The sequence below is a fragment of the Panthera tigris genome, chromosome A3 (genome assembly GCF_018350195.1).
Source record: "Panthera tigris isolate Pti1 chromosome A3, P.tigris_Pti1_mat1.1, whole genome shotgun sequence".
Classification (NCBI taxonomy): domain Eukaryota; kingdom Metazoa; phylum Chordata; class Mammalia; order Carnivora; family Felidae; genus Panthera; species Panthera tigris.
In genome coordinates, this window is record NC_056662.1 from 27,256,062 (window position 1) to 27,276,567 (window position 20,506).

Below are 20,506 nucleotides of genomic sequence, written 5' to 3' on the forward strand. Positions count from 1 at the left end.
GAGCTTTGCCTCTCCCTTCAGTATGGGCTGTGCTTAGTCACTTACCTCCTGCGAGTAGAGTATGGAAAGGAGCAAAACGGTAATTTTACAGTGGAGAAGCCTGATAAAACCATGCTTCAGATTCTATGGGGAAATCTGTTGATAGTATGAGCATGTGAAATGACGTCATGAGAACAGCACTTCACCTGTGTGGCCATCCTCCCTAAAAGCCACAGCCCCAGCCTAACAATGAGGAAATCGCCAGAAAAAACCCAAACTGAGTGGCATTGTGCAAAATATCTGACCAGTACTCCTCAAACATGTCAAATTTGTCAAAAACAAGAAACTTCTGAGAAATTGTCACAACCAGAGGAGGCTGAGGAGACATGACAACTAAAGGTAATGTGATACCCTGATGGGTTCCTGGAACAGGAAGAGGACATTAAGGAAAAACTACTGAAGTTCGAATAAGTGTAGGGCTTAGTTAATGCTAATGCACTTAGCTGTGACAAATGCACCGTGACATATAAGATGTTAGCAGCAAGGGGAAACTGGCTAAGGAGTATACAGAAGCTCTCTGTACAACCTTTGTAATTTTTCTATAAATCTAAAACTGTTCTTTAAAAAAAAAAGTTTACTTAGATTTTAAAAGCTAAACACAAAACCAATTTGGTCATATTCTCTTTTTTCCTATTTATCTAAGAGCCTCTCATGTTATTTCTTCCTTGAATGTTTGATAGAATCAACTGAGATTCAACTTCTTATAGGAATTTTTTTAATTATAGGCTGTGTCTTTAAAAGCTAAAAGGACAATTGTAATGTTTTTAGTCAACTCATATTTTTGTTTTTATTGTTTCTCCCATTTTGCTATGATTTTTAAATGTATCAGCCCTAAAATAATTTGTAATATCTTCTTTTTCTTTTTAATGCTTATTAAGATATGTAGTGATGTCTCCTTTTTCATTTCTGACATTGTTTATTGTTTTTTCTTGGTAAGTCTCACTATTTGCTTATCAATTTGATTAGTCTTTACAAAAACTAAATTTTATTTGTTAATTTTTGATCCAGCTTCCATTTCTTTAGTACTTTTATTAATGTTTTTATTTCCACTTGTTTTTCAACCAACTTCCAGTGCCATAAAATTCACTGTTTTGGGTGTATAATAGAATGTCATATTTCTACTTTCTTGGTTTTAATATGCTTTTCTTTTTCTAACTTTGTTAGGTGATGTTTATCTCTCTTATTTACAGCCTTCCTTTGTTTCAAATATGAGCATTTTAAAGCTACAAATTTCCTTCTATACACAGCTTTAGAAGTGTCCCACAAATTTCTGGAATATAGTACATTCATTCTTACATTATGAACCTTCTCACTTTTCTTAGATGAGTACATAAATAGAACCTTGATTATATGAAGACAATGAGGACACATGGTGACCATGCAATTTTCTCCATTAATTATTATTACATGTATAGTAACATTACTTTGATGATATATAAACCAAAGTCAAACAACACAACTTGAAAACAAACAAAGAAATCATACACAGAAATGTTTACACACTTGTCCCTCATACAGTTTGTTCTCAATATGATCCTCTGTCTTGCCATGAGATTTTGTATGGCTTAAAAACTGACATTTGCTTTTCATTTATATCCACCTTTTTTTATGATTCTTCTAGTCCTGGCTTGCCTAGAAAAAAATATTTTAGGGGCACCTGGGTGGCTCAGACGGTTGAGCGTCCGACTTCAGCTTAGGTCATGATCCCGCGGTCTGTCCCACGTGGGGCTCTGGGCTGACAGCTCAGAGCCTGGAGCCTACTTTAGATTCTGTGTCTCCCTCTCTCTCTCTCTGCCCCTTCCCCACTCATGCTCTCTCTCTCTGTCAAAAATAAATAAAACATTAAAAATTTTTTTTTTTAATTTTAGTTATCACCATCGTTTACTAAGTTATCTTTAAATGTCACCAAAAGTGACATTATATGTCGGCTTTGATTCCAAAAGTGAAATTTTACCTTCAAGAAATATGTACACATGACATAGCAGGGAAAAATAGGATGAATTTTTTTAACTGAATTCATTCAAATTACTTAAAATCTCATTGCATTATTCCAATTTTTCTCATCTTATTACAGACTGGCTCAAACTATATTACGAACTACATTGGGACCAACCAATCCACCTAAGAATTCAATTCTCTAGGAGTGCCTGGGTGGCTCAGTCAGTTGGGTGTCTGACTTAGCTCAGGTCATGTTCTCATGACTCGTGAGTTTGAGTCACATCAGGCTCTGTGCTGACAACTCAGAGCCCGCTTCGGATCCTCTGTTCCCTTTTCTCTCTGCCCTTCCCCCATTCATGTGCTCGCTCTCAAAAATTAATAAACAAACAGCCAAACAAAAAGAATTCAATTATTTAGTTCTTAAATTCTTAGAATTAAAATTTATACAATTACTGATACTCGGGGGGCAGTAGTCTTCTGGGATGTATCCATTCTATCATGTTTTATCTTCTACAATCAATCTCTGAATCTAAATGTCTTTTCAGTCATTTTTTGTTCCATAGTTAGTTGTGGAAGGTATTTGCTTAGTGTCTTCTCTATCTTAATAAAGAATGTGTTTTGCATTCCTAATGGTTAGTGGTTTTGTCATTTTTTATCTACTTGTGACACGTGGACTCATGGTCTTTTCTTGACCTCTGATAAATAGTGATCCCCAATGCCCCATTTAAAGACCGTAATGTCAAAATATACTCAACACTTTTGGAAATTTCTATTCATATTCATATTGCTATGATGTCAATACTCCCTTAATTATTTGATACCCAAAATACACAAGGAAATCATACAACTCAAAAGCAGAAACTCAAACAACCCAATTTCAAAGTGTGCAAAATACCTGGATGCACATTTTTTCCAAAGAAGACATACAAATGGCCAACATGTACAAGAAAAAGTGCTAAACATCACGAGTCATCAGGGAAATACAAAACAAAACCATAATGAGGTATCATTTCACACCTTTTAGAACAGCCATCATCAGAAAGATAAGAGATATGAAGGGCTGGTAAGGATATGGAGAAAAGGAAACCCTAGTGTGACAGCTGGTGGAGAGGCAAATTGGCATAGCCACTGCGGAAAACTGTGTGGAAGGGTTTCCAGAAGGTTCCTCAAAACCTTCTGGAAGGTTCCTCAAAAAACTAAAAATAGGGACAGATGGTAGCTGCACTTGTGGTGAACATGGTATAATGTATAAACTTGTCAAATCATTCAGTGGTACACCTGAAACTAATGTAACATCGTGTGTCAACTATACTCAAAAACAAAAAAACAAAAAAAAACAAAAAACCTAGTTGAATAAACCTACCTAAAAAAATAATAATATAAAGTTGAAATTGAAAAGAAAAAGAACTACCATGTGATCTAGCAATCCTACTTCTGGTTATATATCCAACGGAAATTTTAAAACTATTTTTTTTTTAAGTAGGCTCCACTCCCAGTGCAGAGCCCAACGTGGGGCTTGAACTCATGACCCTGAGATTAAGACCTGAGCTGAAATCATCACTTAACCGACTGAGCCACCCAAGTGCCCCTAAAACTATTTTAAAGAGATGTCTGCACTCCCATGTTCATTGCAATATTATTTACAATGGCCAAGACGTGGAAACAACCTAAATATTTGTCAATGGATAAATGAATAAAGAAAATGCGACATAGATACACATACACACACACACACACACACACACACACGCACGCACACACTGAAATACTATTCAGCTTTAAAAAATAAGGAAATCCTGCCATTTGCAACACAGATAGGCCTCAAGGGCTTTATGCCAAGTGAAATAATTCAGACAGAAAAAGACAAATACCAAGTGATCTCATTTATACGTAACACCTGAAAAAGTCAAACTCACAGGAACAGAGAGTAGAATTGTAGTTGCAAGAGCTGGGGTGGAGGAAATGGGAAGACGTTGGTCAAAGGGTACAAACTTTCAGTGATAAGATGACTAAGCTCTGGGGATGTAATATACAGCACGGTGACTACAGTTAATAATACTATGTTAGATACTTGAACATTGCTAAGCCAGTAGATCGTGAATGTTCTCACCACACAAAAACAGAATAATTATTATGTGGGGTGATAACTAACCTTATTAGGGTAGTCACTTTGTAATATATATACATGTTTCAGATCACCACATTGTACACCTCAAACTTATACAATGTCACCTATCAATTCTATCTCAGTAATGCCAGGCGGTGGGGGGGGGGGGGGGGGGGGGGAGGGGAAATTGGGCAGTAGGAGGTCCCTGAAGAGCGTCTCAAAGAATCCCTCAGGTACCCCATGAACAAGCTAAGATTTGAACACCTGCCACACAAAACACATCAGTTACCTCACAGAGCACGAGCATGTTGCAGTGTTGGCCCAGTCGCATAAAGAGGGATTTACTCTTTCCCTCTCTCCTCCCCAGAGATAGTAACCCATGGAAGATGGAGTAGAAAAGGGTAGGGGGGAGTCCTTCGCATAGCTGACACCGAGAGTGGATCACTTTTTATTGCCACGCAATAAAATACAACATACAACAAAATCTGCCTGTAATAATCATGTAAAAATTAGCAATAATTTTCATTAATTTATTTTCTTTTATGTTGAGGGAGAGCGAGCAAGCACATGAGTGCACAAGTGGGAGAGGGGCAGAGGGGGAGGGAGAGAGAGAACCTTAAGCAGGCTTCGAGCCCAGCACAGAGCATGATGCCAGTCTCAGTCTCATGACTGTGAGATCATGACCTGAGCCAAAGTCAAGAGTTGGACACTTGGGGCGCCTGGGTGGCTCAGTCGGTTAAGCGGCCGACTTCGGCTCAGGTCACGATCTCGCGGTCCGTGAGTTCGAGCCCCGTGTCGGGCTCTGTGCTGACTGCTCAGAGCCTGGAGCCTGTTTCAGATTCTGTGTCTCCCTCTCTCTCTGACCCTCCCCCGTTCATGCTCTGTCTCTCTCTGTCTCAAAAATAAATAAACGTTAAAAAAAAAAATTTTAAGAGTTGGACACTTAACCGACTGAGCCACCCAGGCATCTCTATTTTTTTATTTTAAAATAAGACCTTGGGGCACGTGGGTGGCTCAGTCGGTTAAGCATCTGACTTCAGCTCAGGTCATGATCTCATGGTTCATGGGTTCGAGCCCCATGTAAGGCTCTGTGCTGACAGCTCAGAGCCTGGAGCCTGCTTCGGATTCTGTGTCTCCCTCTCTCTCTCCGCCCCTCCCCCCCTTTCAAAAATAAAAACATTAAAAACATTTTTTAAATAAATAACTAAAATAAAACCTAAAAGAAGAATAAATTTCAATCTTAAATATACAATTCAAATCCATAAAAATATTTCATATGTGAATTAAAATTGGTACTAACCATACAAAAATATTACAACTTGCATTATCTTTCACTGTTTGGATAAACACAAAAGTGATCACACAGAATGACAGAACTGAAGTAACTAACACTAGTGCTGTTTCTTTGTATCTTTACAATCACTCCGGGATCATTGTTAAGTTCAAATCCACTATTTACACACGGAAATAGATAGCACTTGAGGGTTTGGAAACATCAACGGGACCTGAAGCAAGCGGAATCATCATGAACTGGTTCCTAAAACAAATGCGTGTATCAGAATCCGCACATACCAATGCAGACTGTAAAACTTGGAGTTCTCCAAGCTCTAGAATTCTCCCTGTAGAATACGTTTATTTAATCATAAATAATTTTAAAGTGTGCCAATTTGGTGCTTACACATCACTGCGAAAACATATACATTATTTAGAGAACAGTCTCGAAGAGTGACATTACCAGACATCAAGATTTACTATAGAGCTACAGTAATCACGATGGTGTGGCATTGTTGAAAAAGACAAGCAGATCACTAGAACAGAATAGAGAGCCCAGAAATAGACCCACATACTTATAGTCAACTGATCTTTGCCAAAGGAGGGAAAGCAATTCAATGGAGAAAAGGTAGTTTCTTCAACAAATGGTGCTTAAACAACCAGACATCCACATGCAAAGAAAGAAAAGTGAAAAAACAGGGCTCGTGGGCAGACTGCAGGACACAGGATGATGTTGGAGATGTGGGCGAAGGAGACCAACGGACTAATAGGGCAGGGGCTAGTAGACCATTTTCATCTTTAACTGAAGAGGAATAGGAAGCGAAGCCACTAAGAATTTTAAGCAGGAAAAAAAAATAATAAAGTTATCAATGGAAAGATAAAAAAAAATTTTTAAGCAGGGAATAACGTGGTCAAGTCTGCACTTTTTAAATTGCTCTGTATTGAGTGAATAAAATGCATTGAAACTGGGAGAAAATAGGGAGAGAACAGATACAACATACCACAATGGGCTAGGAGACAGCTGGCTTGGACCAAAGTCAAGATAGTGAAGATGGAACAGAGTGGGTAGATTTGAGAGGTATTTAGTAGCTATGATTTATAGTAGTTGATTATTCATTGGAGGTGGTGGGAGTGAGGATGACTCCCTGGTTTCAGCCCACAGTGACATGAGAAACTGGGTGGTGGTGACGTCATTCCCTGAAGGACGGTATATGTCCTTGTGTTGTGTCATTATCGCAACATCAGCCGCTGATGTAAGCCCCTTAAATGAACTCTGGAAGCCATGGATTGAGCCAGTAGTACAGTTTTAACAGTTACGGCAGAGTTGACAAATGAAGCTCAGTGAGATCCTGACAATACACCAAACTGACAGCAGCCTCCGACACTGGATGTGTATAGTAAGTCTGTTGAAATAATAAATAAATCTTCCTTAGTTTAAGCTACTATAGAGGGTGCTGATTCTGCTTCCTTCCATACAGTCGCCCAAGTCACCTACCGTCCACTGACCTTGCTACAATTTCATGCCCCAATTCACTCTCTGCCTCACCTAGCCCACTCTTAGAGGGAAAGGTGACTGTGTCTTCTGTGCCTGGGAATGTGGTGTGATCACATTGAGGTGGCTCTGAAGCTGAGACATTGCCCTGAGAAATATCGAATTTTTTCCTTGAACTGTAACCCAAGAGCGGTGTCTCTCGTTTCCTCAAAAATCAAGCACTGTAGGTTGTAGTGCAGTGTCTCCTCACAACACGCCTGTTCCCTTTCTAGTGGGATCTCTAAGGCTAGGCCAATTACTCTGATTCTGTCCCTGAAAATCTACTCTAGCTCCAGCCACATGAAAGGAAGAATTCTTTATTCTTGCTCCTGAATTCTTATTTCAAAACTAGTGTCATGGACAACTGTCAGGGTATTGGCTTCTAAACACTTCTTCAACACAATTCTTATTTTGGTTGTAGGAATGAGTCTGTACAATCCAAAGTTGTTAAAAACAAACAAAAAAAAAACAAAGTTGCTCCTAGGGTGCAGACATGTGACCTAGACTATTATCAATAATGGTGCTATGAACACAAGTCTTTATGTGGAAGTATGTTTTCATTTCTCTGCATATATAACTAGAAGTGCAATTGTCAGATCTTTTAAATCTGTGTTTAACATTTGAAGAACCACCAGACTGTTTTCCAATATGGCTGCACCATTTTATAGCCCCACCAGCAGGGTATGAGGGTTCCAAGTCCTCTACATCCACACTGAGACTTGTAGGGGCACCTGGGTGGTTCAGTTGGTTAAGCATCCAACTTTGGCTCAGGTCATGATCTCACGGTTCATGAGTTCAAGCCCCACATCAGGCTCTGTGCTGATAGCTCAGAGGCTGGAGCCTGCTTCCGATTCTGTGTCTCCTTCCCTCTCTGCCCCTCCCCCGCTCACACTCTGTCTCTGTCTCTCTCAAAAGTAAACGAATATTAAAAACATTAAAAAAAAACTTGTTATTATCTGCCTTTCTGATTATGGCAATCCCAGTGAGAGTGAAATGTTATGTCATTATGATTTTGACTTGCATTTACCTGATGGCTAGTGATGTTGCGTATTTTTTTCATGCATTTACTGGTCATTTGTGATGTATTTTCTTTGGAGAAATATCTATCAGATCTTTTGTCCATTTTTTAATTTTCATATTGTATATATATTTTATTAGTTTGTACTAACACATTCTCATTGCTTATAAAAGCAATTTAGTGGAAGAATCTTTCTTTTGATACTTAAATCATCTCAAATAACACAAACAGAGGGGCGCCTGGGTGGCTCAGTCGGTTGAGCATCCGACTTCAGCTCAGGTCATGATCTCACAGCTCGTGGGTTTGAGCCCCGCGTCGGGCTCTGTGCTGACAGCTCGGAGCCTGGAGCCTGCTTCGGATTCTGTGACTCCCTCTCTCTGCCCCTAACCCACTCGCATTCTGTCTCTGTCTCTCTCAAAAATAAATAAACATTAAAAAAAATGTTTTAAATAACACAAACAGAATGATACTTTTTTTTTTTTAAATCGTCATTTGGATAACAAAAAAGACACATTAAACAACAAAAAAGTTTTCCTTTCTGACAGGTGACATTGAAGGGGACGTAATTCAGTTTTCTTCTTTTTTTTTTAATGTTTATTTATCTTTTTTTTTTTAACGTTTATTTATTTTTGAGACAGAGAGAAACAGAGCATGAACAGGGGAGGGGCAGAGAGAGAGGGAGACACAGAATCGGAAGTAGGCTCCAGGCTCTGAGCCATCAGCCCAGAGCCCCACGCGGGGCTTGAACTCCCGGATCGTGAGATCGTGAGATCGTGACCTGAGCTGAAGTCGGACGCTTAACCGACTGAGCCACCCAGGCGCCCCTTTAATGTTTATTTATCTTTTTGAGAGGGAGAGAGAGAGACAGAATGAGCAGGGGAGGGGGCAGAGAGAGAAGGGGACAGAGGATCCGAAGTGGGCTCTGTGTTGACAGCCCGAGGTGGGGCTTGAACTCTCAAACTATGAGATCATGACCTGAGCCAAAGTCAGAGGCTTAGCCAACTGAGCCACGCAGGTGCCCCTCAGTTTTCTTTCTAAAAGCCTCCAAAGACAAAAGCAGCTTAAAATCTCTAATTAAAATGACTTAAAAACTTGTTTCCTATACTTGCTGGTCGCCAGCGACCATTGTTTTGTTTTCTGTTGTTTCCACGCAGCTTCTTCTTTGTTTCTGCTCTTGCTCTTTTTCCTCGGCCAGCTGCGCCATTTTTATCACGTTCATAATCACTATCACGTTTAGTTTTCTTGCCCTGAGACTGAACTTTTCTTTGCCCATTCCAGACAGCTTTATTTCCCTTTCTTTGTCCTTTAAAGCTGAGACCTTTAGACTTCCACTTATTTAGGGGTTCTTATTGATTTATGACTTTTCTCTCTTTTTTTTTAATGTTTATTTATTCTTGAGAGAGGCAGAGCATGAGTGGGGGAGGGGCAGAGAGAGAAGGAGACACAGAATCTGAATGAAGCAGGCTCCAGGCTCCGAACCGTCAGCACAGAGCCCGACACCGGGCTCAAACTCACAAACCGTGAGATCATGACTTGAGCCAAAGTCAGATGCTCAATCGACTGAGCCGCTCAGGCATCCCAGATTTATGACTTTTTTCAATGCTTCTGGTTCCATGTCTTCCTTTTAGTACTTCCCAGATCACTTCTCTGTTCCTTTATTATAAGTTACCATCATTTGCATCTTTGGTTTTATCCAATGTCTCCTTAGCTCCTTCATTAAATAGAATCATTCCCTCTTTTGCTCCTCTGACAAAGTCCATCCATTTTATTTCACCATGATTTAAGAAAAAGATATGCAAGGGGTGCCTGGCTGGCTTAGTCGGTTGAGCATCCGACTTCAGCTCAGGTCATGATCTTGCGGTCCGTGAGTTCGAGCCCCGCGTCGGGCTCTGTGCTGACAGCTCAGAGCCTGGAGCCTGCTTTGGATTCTGTGTCTCCCTCTCTCTCTGCCCCTCCCCCGTTCATGCTCTGTCTCTCTCTCTGTCTCAAAAATAAATAAAACATTAAAAAAAATTTTTTTTAATATGCAAATCTTCTCTATGGTCTTTTCATCTAAGCTGCCCCAAAATTTCATCAAGCATGCAATCTTTTCTGCAAGAGATTTCATTTCAGCACTTTCTGCTAACTTTTGTTTTTCTTCTTTCTCTTGTTTGGGATGTAATTTAGCCTTTTCATTTTGCCTTCTTTCTTCCTCTTTTTCCTTTTCTTTCTCCTCCTCCTCCTCACCATCCTTCTCTTTCTCCCTACCCTCCTCCTTCACTCCCTCTGCCTTCTTTTTCTCTTTCTTCTCTTCTTCTTCTCTTCTTCTGCTTCTGCTTCTCCTTCCAAAGTAGTCTTCCTTGAAAAGTATTATCAGGTCCCTGTCTTTGTTCTTCTGTCCAGGAGTCTCAACAAACTTCTTAGATTCAATAGTATCAAACACAGCATATATTGATCCCTTAAATACTTGGTGCAATGTTCTTTTCATCTGAATATATAGTATTTGGCCTTTATCTCTCATCACTCTTGTATGTCATCAAGAGTTTCATCAGTTGGGAAGTTTTTAATATAAACAGATCTTTTTTGGTATCATTTTTATGCTCATCAGTCACTTCAAGATGAGGTTTGCTTGGAGATCTTCTGACTTTAGTTTTAGCTTCACTTATTTCCATGAGTCCTTCCTTTGGTTTGCTCAATGCTTCTATAATGATTAGCTGGTTAGAAGAATTTTATCATTATCTTTAAAGGTAACCAACCCTTATTCAGTTTGATCCATGCCTTTAAGATTTTATCACGTGGCACACTGAAGTCACCAAAATCTTACTCAATTTGACGACAGATTTTGGCCTCCAGAGCAGCCTTCCACCCCACCCCCCATTATCACCATTTCACCCATTCTGGCTGTCTTTAAGGTCCCGTTCCACAGACCTGAGGTCACTAACAGTGACAACAGACAGCTATGTATCCACTTCCCAGCACTACCAGTTGCCCTAATGCACATAAAGATAGGGGCCATTTTCTGTATGCTTTTTAATTGGGTTGTCTTTTTTTTATTGAGATGCAATAGGTCTTTATATATTCTAGATACAATTCCTTATCAGATACATGATTTGCAAAAATTTTCTCCCATTCTGTGGATAACCTTTACATTTTCACCATGATGTCCTTTGAAGCCCCACAGTTTCTAATTTGGGTAATGCCCAATATTCACTGTACATTAGCTTTTTAAAATAAAGATTGGCTTTGTGCGAACTTTGGGGGATATTCTGTGTGTCTGTGTAAGTCATTAATTGCATATTACTTAACATATGCTTTTTGGGGGCACCTGGATGGCTCAGCCAGTTAAGCGTCTGACTCAATTTAGCTCAGGTCATGATCTCACAGTTCATGGGTTCGAGCCCCACATCAGGCTTTGCACTGATAGCATTCGAAGCCTGCTTGGAATTCTCTCTCTCCTCTCTGCCCCTTCCCCCACTTGCATGTGCATTCTCTCTCTCTCTCTCTCTCTCTCTCTCTCTCTCTCTCTCTCTCTCTCCTCTCTCTCCTCTCTCTCTCTTTCCCTCTCAAAATAAAGAAATAAACTTTAAAAAAATAAATAGGGGTGACTGGGTGGCTCAGTCGGTCAAGTGTCCGACTTTGGCTCAGGTCACAATCTCACGGTTCGTGGGTTCAAGCCCTGCGTCGGGCTCTGTGCTGACAGCTCAGCCTGGAGCCTGCTTTGGACTCTGTGTCTCCCTCTCTCTCTGCTCCTCCCCCACTCATGCGCGCTCTCTCTCTATCTCTCAAAAATAAACATTAAAAAATGTTTTTAATAAAAAAAATAAATAAAATGTGGTTTTTCTAGGAGGGAGGGAGCTTTCCCAGCATGGCAATGCTTATACCACTAACCTTAACTAAAGAATACAGATACATTACTAAATTTACATTTTACTACTTCAAACTGGTTAACTATACTTTAACTATACATTGTAATTCATTTTTATTTGTAGAAGTTATAGGTAATTGCCTTCCAACGCTTACCAGGTTGAAAGATAGCAAAAAAAAAAAAGTGCTACAAGACAGCTGTACTATCATTTCTGTGCTTCCATTTTGACATAAGGTAGCGATTTCAGATGTACGTAACTCTTACATGACCTGATTCTTGGACTCAGGAAATATTACTTAATGGCATCTGGGCTTTTCACATTTATCTAACCTGCACTATTTGAGAGGGATTATTTAATAATATCCGAATTATTATTCCATACAATCATTTTCCACTCATTTGATCGTGTTTTCTTTTTTTTTTTCTTGTTTATGTTTATTTAGTTTGAGAGAGGGAGAGAGAGAATGAGTGGGGGAAGGGCAGAGAGAGAGGGAAAGAGAGAATCCCAAGCAGGCTCCATGCTGTCAGTGGAGAGCCTGACCTGGGGCTCAATCCCACCACCATGAGATCATGATCTGAGCCAAAATCAAGAGTCAAACACTTCACCAACTGAGCCGCCCAGGTGCTCTGATCATGTTTTCTAATATTTATTGGCTATTTTTAGAAAGCTTGAAAAGTATCACACTGGGTCAATGAATATCTACATATTCCCAAGGGCCACTGAGTAATCGAAGCTAAATTAGAACTTAACTACAAACACAAAATATCATCATAAAGTTGCTTTGAACATGGCGTCTCTTAAGTACTTGGTTATCTCTAAAACTAGTTGTTGGGCATAGAGCCCGACACGGGGCTTGAACTCACGGACCGAGAGATCATGACCTGAGCTGAAGTTGGATGCTTACCAACTGAGCCACCCAGGCACCCCACCCTAGTCTTTACTAATTAAGTATTACTAATGAGCAAACCTTCTATTTGTACCTCTGTGCCTGAAAACTTGCCCTATACACAATTTTCATGCCTTAGATATGAGGTCATAGGAACATACGCCCACTCAAGCCCACCTATCATAAGAAATGTTAGTAATTACATGAGGCCTACAGGTCTAGAACCAGTAACTAGAAATCTCTCCCTCTCTCTCTCCCTCCCTCCCACCTTCCCTCCCTCACTTTCTCTATCTTTTCCTATTCATCAGTGCACCAGGACCCAACTTGGATATCCAAAAGAGTTCAGTCTCTACATATACATCTGTCATCCACCCTGGTCCAATTACTCGTAGTCAAAATAATAAGGTTCTCTGGCCCTCTACTCTCTTGCCAGGGCGTATTGAAATAGATTCCCTGAGAAAGGCTATGAGCAAACTTTCTAAGAAGGTGTGAATGTGGATGGGAAATGATTACTATCTCTGGCACCTTTCATGATCATTGTCCAAGACCCCCCCTGCCCCAAAGAGATAGTGGTCCCAAATGCTGAGACTTCTTAGAAAAATGTATCTGGAACATTCTGGAAATTTCACAATATTCTATAAATAAGACTTCAGAGAGTGTTCTAAGATCCAAAAGAAATAAGGCACTAATAATATTGCCTGTGCCACAGGATACATAATAAAAGTATCGGATTTCAACTTAACTTTGTATATAAAAATAAGGACCAAAAAAAAATGTATCTAACAATACTGACCACATCCACTCTTCTATGAGTATAAAGGGGATACAAAAAGTATCATAGGGGGAAAGTCCAAGCAAAGATTAGGTCCACCACTCAAAGCGGAGTTTGAGGCTTAATTCATCTGTTCAGTTCATTACACCTCGCTCCTGACTCAGGCAACACTTCACTGGTTGATCTGAAACTAAGCCAAAACAGATTCGTGTATCTAATTTATCAATGGACTCATACAGAATAGAGGACACACATAGATTAAAGACAATGGACAAGATCCCTCTTCATACCATGGTGACAAAATGGACCCTCCCTAAAAATGCCTCTGGTGATCCACAGTGACAGAATACTGAAAAAGAGGGGCTTATGAAGTATTGAGATAAAGAACGGGCTTTCTTATCTGGGCCCCTTGAAAAACCCCTCTGAGAGTTAGACTGAAACAGTCATACATTAGTTCCTATGGCGAAATCATCAACAAAATAATTTCTAAATTTCTACAATTTAGTCTGGTCCTGGTTTCCTGTACATGTCTCCAGAATTCTCGAAATCCACAACGACTAAAAGTAAGATCTTCGTAGATTCTTAAAATGTTAACGTATCCACCTAAATATGTGTCTCTCTGTTGTCCCAGTGAGACAAGCTGGGTGCTGCGCATGGAGGGATAAGGCCCATTGATTTCTTTATCTCAGATGAGCAAATGTCAGCTCCACAAAAGTTATTTCTGGCCAATACTTTAACCAAGCAACATTAATGGATGTCACCACAAAATATTCTGTTCTGTTCATCTGGAGGGCATCATCACTTACTGAAAGTTTGCCTCGCTCATGAGAAGCTTCTTAAATATGTCTCTCTCATGTATGAGGCTTTAAATTCCACACAGTTATTTATTTATTTATTTGCAGTTTTTATTGAGGCAGAATTGACTTACAAATTGTAAGATATTTGGGGCGCCTGGGTGGCTCAGTCGGTTAAGCGGCCGACTTCGGCTCAGGTCATGATCTCGCGGTCCGTGAATTCGACCCCCGCATCGGGCTCTGTGCTGACAGCTCGGAGCCTGGAGCCTGTTTCAGATTTTGTGTCTCCCTCTCTCTGACCCTCCCCCGTTCCTGCTCTGTCTCTCTCTGTCTCAAAAATAAATAAACGTTAAAAAAAAATTAAAAAAATTGTAAGATATTTAAAGTGTGCATCATGGTGCTTTGATATATGTGTATGGCATGAAAGGACTCTCTCCCCATCTAGTTAATTAACACACCCATTACCTCTTCATCTTGACCTAGTGGTTTTGGGGGTTTGGGTTTTGGTTTTTTGTTTTGTTGTGAGTGTATGTGAGAAAAAGAGAGAGAACACTTAAGTCCTACTGTCCTAGCCCATTTCAATTATAGGACATAGTGTGCTCAACTATGGTCACTGAATTTCACATCAGACCCGCAGACCGCATTCACCTTGAAACTGAGAGCTTGTAAATTTCACTGTTCACAAACTATTGAATATGTAACAGTTTTAAAGATTCTAAGAGTAGGGGCGCCTGGGTGGCTCAGTCGGTTGAGCATCCGACTTCGGCTCAGGTCATGATCTCACAGTTTGTGGGTTCAAGCCCCGCATCAGGCTCTGTGCTGACTGCTTGCTCAGAGCCTGGAGCCTGCTTCAGATTCTGTCTCCTTCGCTCTCTGCCCCTCCCCCGCTCACGCTTTGTCTCACTCTGTTTCTCAAAAATAAATAAAATGTAAAAAAAAAAAAAAAAATTTTTTTAAAGATTCTAAGAGTAAAAGAGCCTTAAAATTGCGTCAACTGAATGTTCAAATTGCTACTAAAAAAGGAAATGGACCATACACATTATATGAGCTTCAAATGACGTACAGGTGTCCCCCACTTTTTGAAAGTTCCCAGTTGCGCGACTTCACTTCTACAAAACACCTGCATTACTACCTGTTTTCACTAACTGCAAGAGATCTGAAGAAGATATTGCCTGCTGCATTAAAAAGGCAAAAAGCAAAAATAGCACCCAATGTTGGTTTTGCAGCAAACCATTACAGAGGCTGTGGGCACCATGAGCAGTGAGAGTGGACCCCCCCGCATCCCCCCCCCCCCCCCCCGCCAAGCTCCTTTCCGAGGACCTACATTCAGCATCTCAGCATGAAACCATCATAGCTTTGGACTGTGTCTGGGGGCATCAGTGCTTTATCTTGATTTATTCTGTGCATCCATTAGCAAGATGTGTCCAAAGGTATCTGAAAAGCCTAAGAGTGGTTATTTTTTGGGTCCAGCACACTCAAATACTTTTCCATATAAGTTCGTGGTAATTGCTTCTTCACTTTACACCATTTTGGCCTATGAAAGGTCTCCTAGGATCAACTTTACTTTTGGATAGGAGGGGTAACCTGTATTGAAATTATCACTAGCTGTCATTACTGTCCATTAGACCTGGCCAATAAATGCTGTGAAAATATTCCAATATCATGCCTTCTTCTAATGAATTCTTGGTTGTTAGCCAAACCCCCTGTATTCACCACCACCCCCCCCACCCCCGCACACAAAGCTGGGACATTTAGATCTGTTTAGACTAAGAGTAGGGCATCTGGGTGGCTCAGTCGGTTAGGTGTCCAATTCCCGATTTCGGCTCAGGTCATGATCTCAGGGTCGTGAGGTGGAGCCCCATGGTGGGCTCCCAACTGGGCACAAAGCTTGCTTAAGAGTCTGTCTCTCTCTGCCCCTCCCCCTCTCACGTGCACAAGTACATGCTCTCTCTCTCTCTTTCTCTCTCAAAAACAAAAATACATAAATAAAAGGAGCAATATTTCAAATGCTATGAAATTGCACAGACGATGCGGAAAAGTTAAGTGCTAACTTCCACCTCTACCAACATGTTCTTTTCATCTCTACATCACCCACGTTACCAGCGTGATGAATGCCTGGAACATGATAACTATTCCTTTATGTTTAAAGTGTTCAAAAAAATAAGTGAATACATTAATAAATAAATCCAGAGCAAAGCAAAAAAAAAAAAAAAAAACTTTATTATGTGGAGAATCAAGGTCACAGAAGTAGATACATCTCTTGCCCCAGGATGTCAGAAGAGGTGGTGTTTCTGGTTTAGGAAGAGTGGAGACCAGCGGAGCCAGCCCCTGACTCATATCTGGATTGTAAGAAGTGTGGTGGTGGGTAAAATAACATAGTCCGTCTTCCCATCAGGCTGTACCAAAAAGGAAGGTGACTTTGGGGCTTTCTTGTGTTTTTTGTTTTCGCCTTCATTAACACAACATAATTTCCCATTTCAACAAGCCACTTCGTAGATTTCCCCCATCTTGCATTTCTTCCGGCAGTAGCCTGTTATATTACTAAAGCATTTCCTGGGTCGTGCCGTATCTGTGCACAGAAAACAACATTGGACGCAGATTAGTTCCGGAGGCAGAGTAGAAGGCGTGTGTGGTTCCTGTAAGTTTTGGCCTCCTGTGGTTCCAAAGTCAACCGTATGCTGGTGAGAGAAAACGAAGCGCCTCCTCCTGGCAAATCATCCCAACTTAAGGACATCAAAGCCCCAGGCTCCTAGCCAATACCCAGTTATCTCTGAGAACATCAGAACCTATATGACCAGAAAAGAGAGACCAACGCATGGTTACCAACTGTTGTTATGTCCCACCCCTGGGCTCTGGCAAATCTGACTCTGTCTCCCATGCCCCAAAGTCAGTACTCGCTCAGCCTTACCCGGGTCCAGTGTCCCCAAAGAGTGCCAACTTGCCACCGTGGCATGACTCAAAGCCAAGTTAACCTTTAAAAGAGTATCACAGACAGGGCTTTTTAAGTTAAGAGAGACAGTGGGTTTCACAGTCATTGACACGGGCAGCAGAAATCTCCCTTTGCCAACACCTTGTGGGTCTCCGCAATAAATGCTGCAGAGAACTTCCTTTATCCAGCCTCTGTGTTTTCATAACCATGCTCCTCCTGGCTCTGCTCTCTCTCTCTCTCTCTCTCTCTCTCTCTCCTCCTTTTTGTCTCAAATAAATGTGTTGCCCAGGGAATCAAACCCAATTCCATGAGTACCCATCTCCCTAGAGATCCAAACTATTCGGAGTATTGTACGGGGTCCTAAATCGCCTGTTTCTAATCTTTATTTGCCCCTGTACCCATATTTGGACAAGCTCACAGAACAAAGAGGGAGAAAAGAGACATTTCCTCACATGAAATTCAATCATTATGAAACTGGGTCATCCATACTCAATCGACAGATGAGAAAACTGAAATTCAAAGGGAATAATTAGCTCGGTTCATACAACTAATCAGTGGTCAAGATATATTTTAACCTCACATCTACATGATTCCAAAGCTTGTACTGTTCTCATTACTGTTGTAGCATAGGCTGAAAATGAGTTTGGATGGAAAAAGGCATGGTGAGGGTCCTGTGTGAAAACTATGTTCAATTACACAGATCATTCTAGAGGATGGGTTCATGCCTCCCTTCGGAAAGGACTTCCAAGAGTACAGCCCTGATGTCTTCTTACCACCCTGAATGCTTTCTTCTAAGACACAGACTCAGGGAGAGTGGGTACTTTTGATGACATGGGCAAGACAGCAACAATCTGAAGGCCCTGGCCCCGCTCCTACAGACAGAGTAGTATCTCCTAGGGTTTCATGGTACATTTGGACAAGTTACCTGCTGGTAGGACCTCAAAGGGCAGCACAATGAGAACCAGAAACAGCTTCATGTTTACAGACTTCCCAAGAGAAACAGGCAGCACAATTTCGTTGCCCGGCGATCTCTGTCACACACGGTCTTTCAAGAACGAAACTAGAGTTTTGGGTGCTATCAGCATTCGGAGCTCTCGTTTTAACCCATATGGACGGACAGGAAATCCAAGTCTACCCTACCTTCATTCCCATATTTGGAGTTCACAGTTACAGAATGTTCCATCGCATCACACCCACTCTTCTTTACTCAGGATGTGAGCTCCCAGAGAGCAGGAACATTGATTTCTCCACCTGGGCCATCAGCCCAATTGGTTGGTCATATGTCCTTATTTGTGTGAGTCAGTCCTAGTTTATTCCTCTTGTTCCAATGTCCCATCCAGCTGGTGCCAACTTTTGGAAGATTAAATCATTAGCTGATAAAGGCAGACAGATACACACATCCAATAGTAATTTTTTTATTGTATGAAACTATCATAGGAAAAACAGTATTTTTACGTATGAAACTTCCAGAAAGTCATCTAGTCTTAATGCATCTTAAGACTGCCTTAAGGTTTGCTCAGATAGATTGGTATTACTTTGGAGTCTCCAATGAAGTCTTCTCCAGTACAGAGCAATTCTACAAATGAAGTCTTTCAAAAGAGCAAATTAAAAAAAAAGAAAAAAAGATCAGATCTCATTAGCACAGTGTTCAACTCATTGTGAACTAGCCCCTGCTAGTCTCTGCTCACCTCTCTAGGCATTTTAGAGAACCACTTATGTTTCTGCCAAAGTGGTGTAGGTGCCTCAACCCAACTTGTTACTTCCACAACCTGTTTCTTTGCACATTTAAATCTCTCTTGGGGCGCCTGGGTGGCTCAGTTGGTTAAGCGGCCGACTTCGGCTCAGGTCATGATCTCGCGGTCCGTGAGTTCGAGCCCCGCGTCGGGCTCTGTGCTGACAGCTCGGAGCCTGGAGCCTGTTTCGGATTCTGTGTCTCCGTCTCTCTGACCCTCCCCCGTTCATGCTCTGTCTCTCTCTGTCTCAAAAATAAACATTAAAAAAAATTAAAAAATAAATAAATAAAAAATAAATCTCCCTTCACAAATTTATATCATGCTCTCCCATCCTGTCCATCAAGCTGGCCCTATTGAGCTCCTAATTTGCCTTCCAAACCGAGTTCAGTCATCTCCACAACTGTGAAAGTTTCCCTTGACCCAACTAAATATGCTGCAAACTCCCTTCTTTTGTCAACACTGTATCTTGTCCATATTTTTGGTGGCGGTCACAATACGTCACGTTCCAATTATTTGTTCATCTGTAATAATCTATGAGCCCCTCAAGGGCAGGCCACTGGCCTTGTTCAATTTGGAGTTCTTAATGCACAACACAAAACCCATGCTATATTCTCAGTGTGTAATTACGGAATGAATGATTGCAAAGAACCAAACAAATTATTGCTCTATAAAATACCCAAGACAGTAATGAAGTTAATTAAGACATTTCCTAAAGAATTCTGTTTACCATGTTTTCCAATTTCTGGACACCAGAACTTTGAATTTACAGTAATTAGTAATTACAGTAATTTTGAATTACAGCCCACCCAAATAGCTTTCCGTGACCACAAAGAATCTGGGAATATGTGAAGGCTGAATAAATATTTGTTGATGGTAATGAAACTTGTATCACAACACAGGGTTCAGGCTACAGCTAGGGTTAGGAATGAATACTGTGTATAGCATATTATGTTTGCCAGTAACCAGAGTGAATTAAATTTGTCAAGGAGGAGGAAGTGCCAAATGCTACTGATATTTCAAGATGAGGAACAAGAATTGACCAGTGGCCCCACCAGATCTGTACTAGTCCCACCAGTACCTCATTGGTTTCAGCTCAATGACCTCTTACATGTGCCTACTATATGACAAATGCATTTTGTATACATCACTTACTTTAAGCCTTTGCATTTATGAAGTACAAAATTAATACCTCTCTCTTTCCAGTTGGAAAACTACGATTTAGGAAATTGCTAATGTGTCCAATGTCATACAGCTAGTAGGGAATGAACTAGGATCAACCCAGGTTGATCCCATGATCAACCCAGGTTCTCCATGAACCTAAAAGTAAAGGCCTTAGCTATTAGCTAACTTGCCTCTTTTGGGCAGTTGCCTCCTTTGGGTCAGTCTTTGGGAGGCCAAGACAAAATATTCAAATACAAGATGTTGCTTTGTTCACAAAATTTATTGGTCATGCACTTGACTGGACATCCTCCCACCCACCTCCTTATATCCCACTCACCACTCGGAGAGCAACCTATATTGAGAGAATTCGTATTTCTGATTTTCACAGGTGACATTGTTACATCCTGGAAGTAATATCTCTTGCCTGCTTGAATAGATTCCTAAGTCTTTGTTGGTCAACTCCTTGTCACCTGTGTCAACT

At 40.8% G+C, this 20,506-nt stretch overlaps 1 protein-coding gene and 1 pseudogene across 1 annotated transcript; both read right to left on the reverse strand.

Annotated features, from left to right (window-relative positions):
- Positions 1 to 202: 202 nt before the first annotated feature.
- LOC102957829 lies at positions 203 to 16,326 on the reverse strand (annotated as a pseudogene).
- Positions 16,327 to 16,406: 80 nt separating this feature from the next.
- Positions 16,407 to 18,108, reverse strand: LOC107179560 (beta-defensin 128). Its single transcript, XM_015537180.2, is given in 2 exon segments — positions 16,407 to 16,771; positions 18,057 to 18,108. Coding segments are annotated over 2 exon segments (288 nt in total). The 3' UTR covers positions 16,407 to 16,535.
- Between the last annotated feature and the right edge of the window lie 2,398 nt (positions 18,109 to 20,506).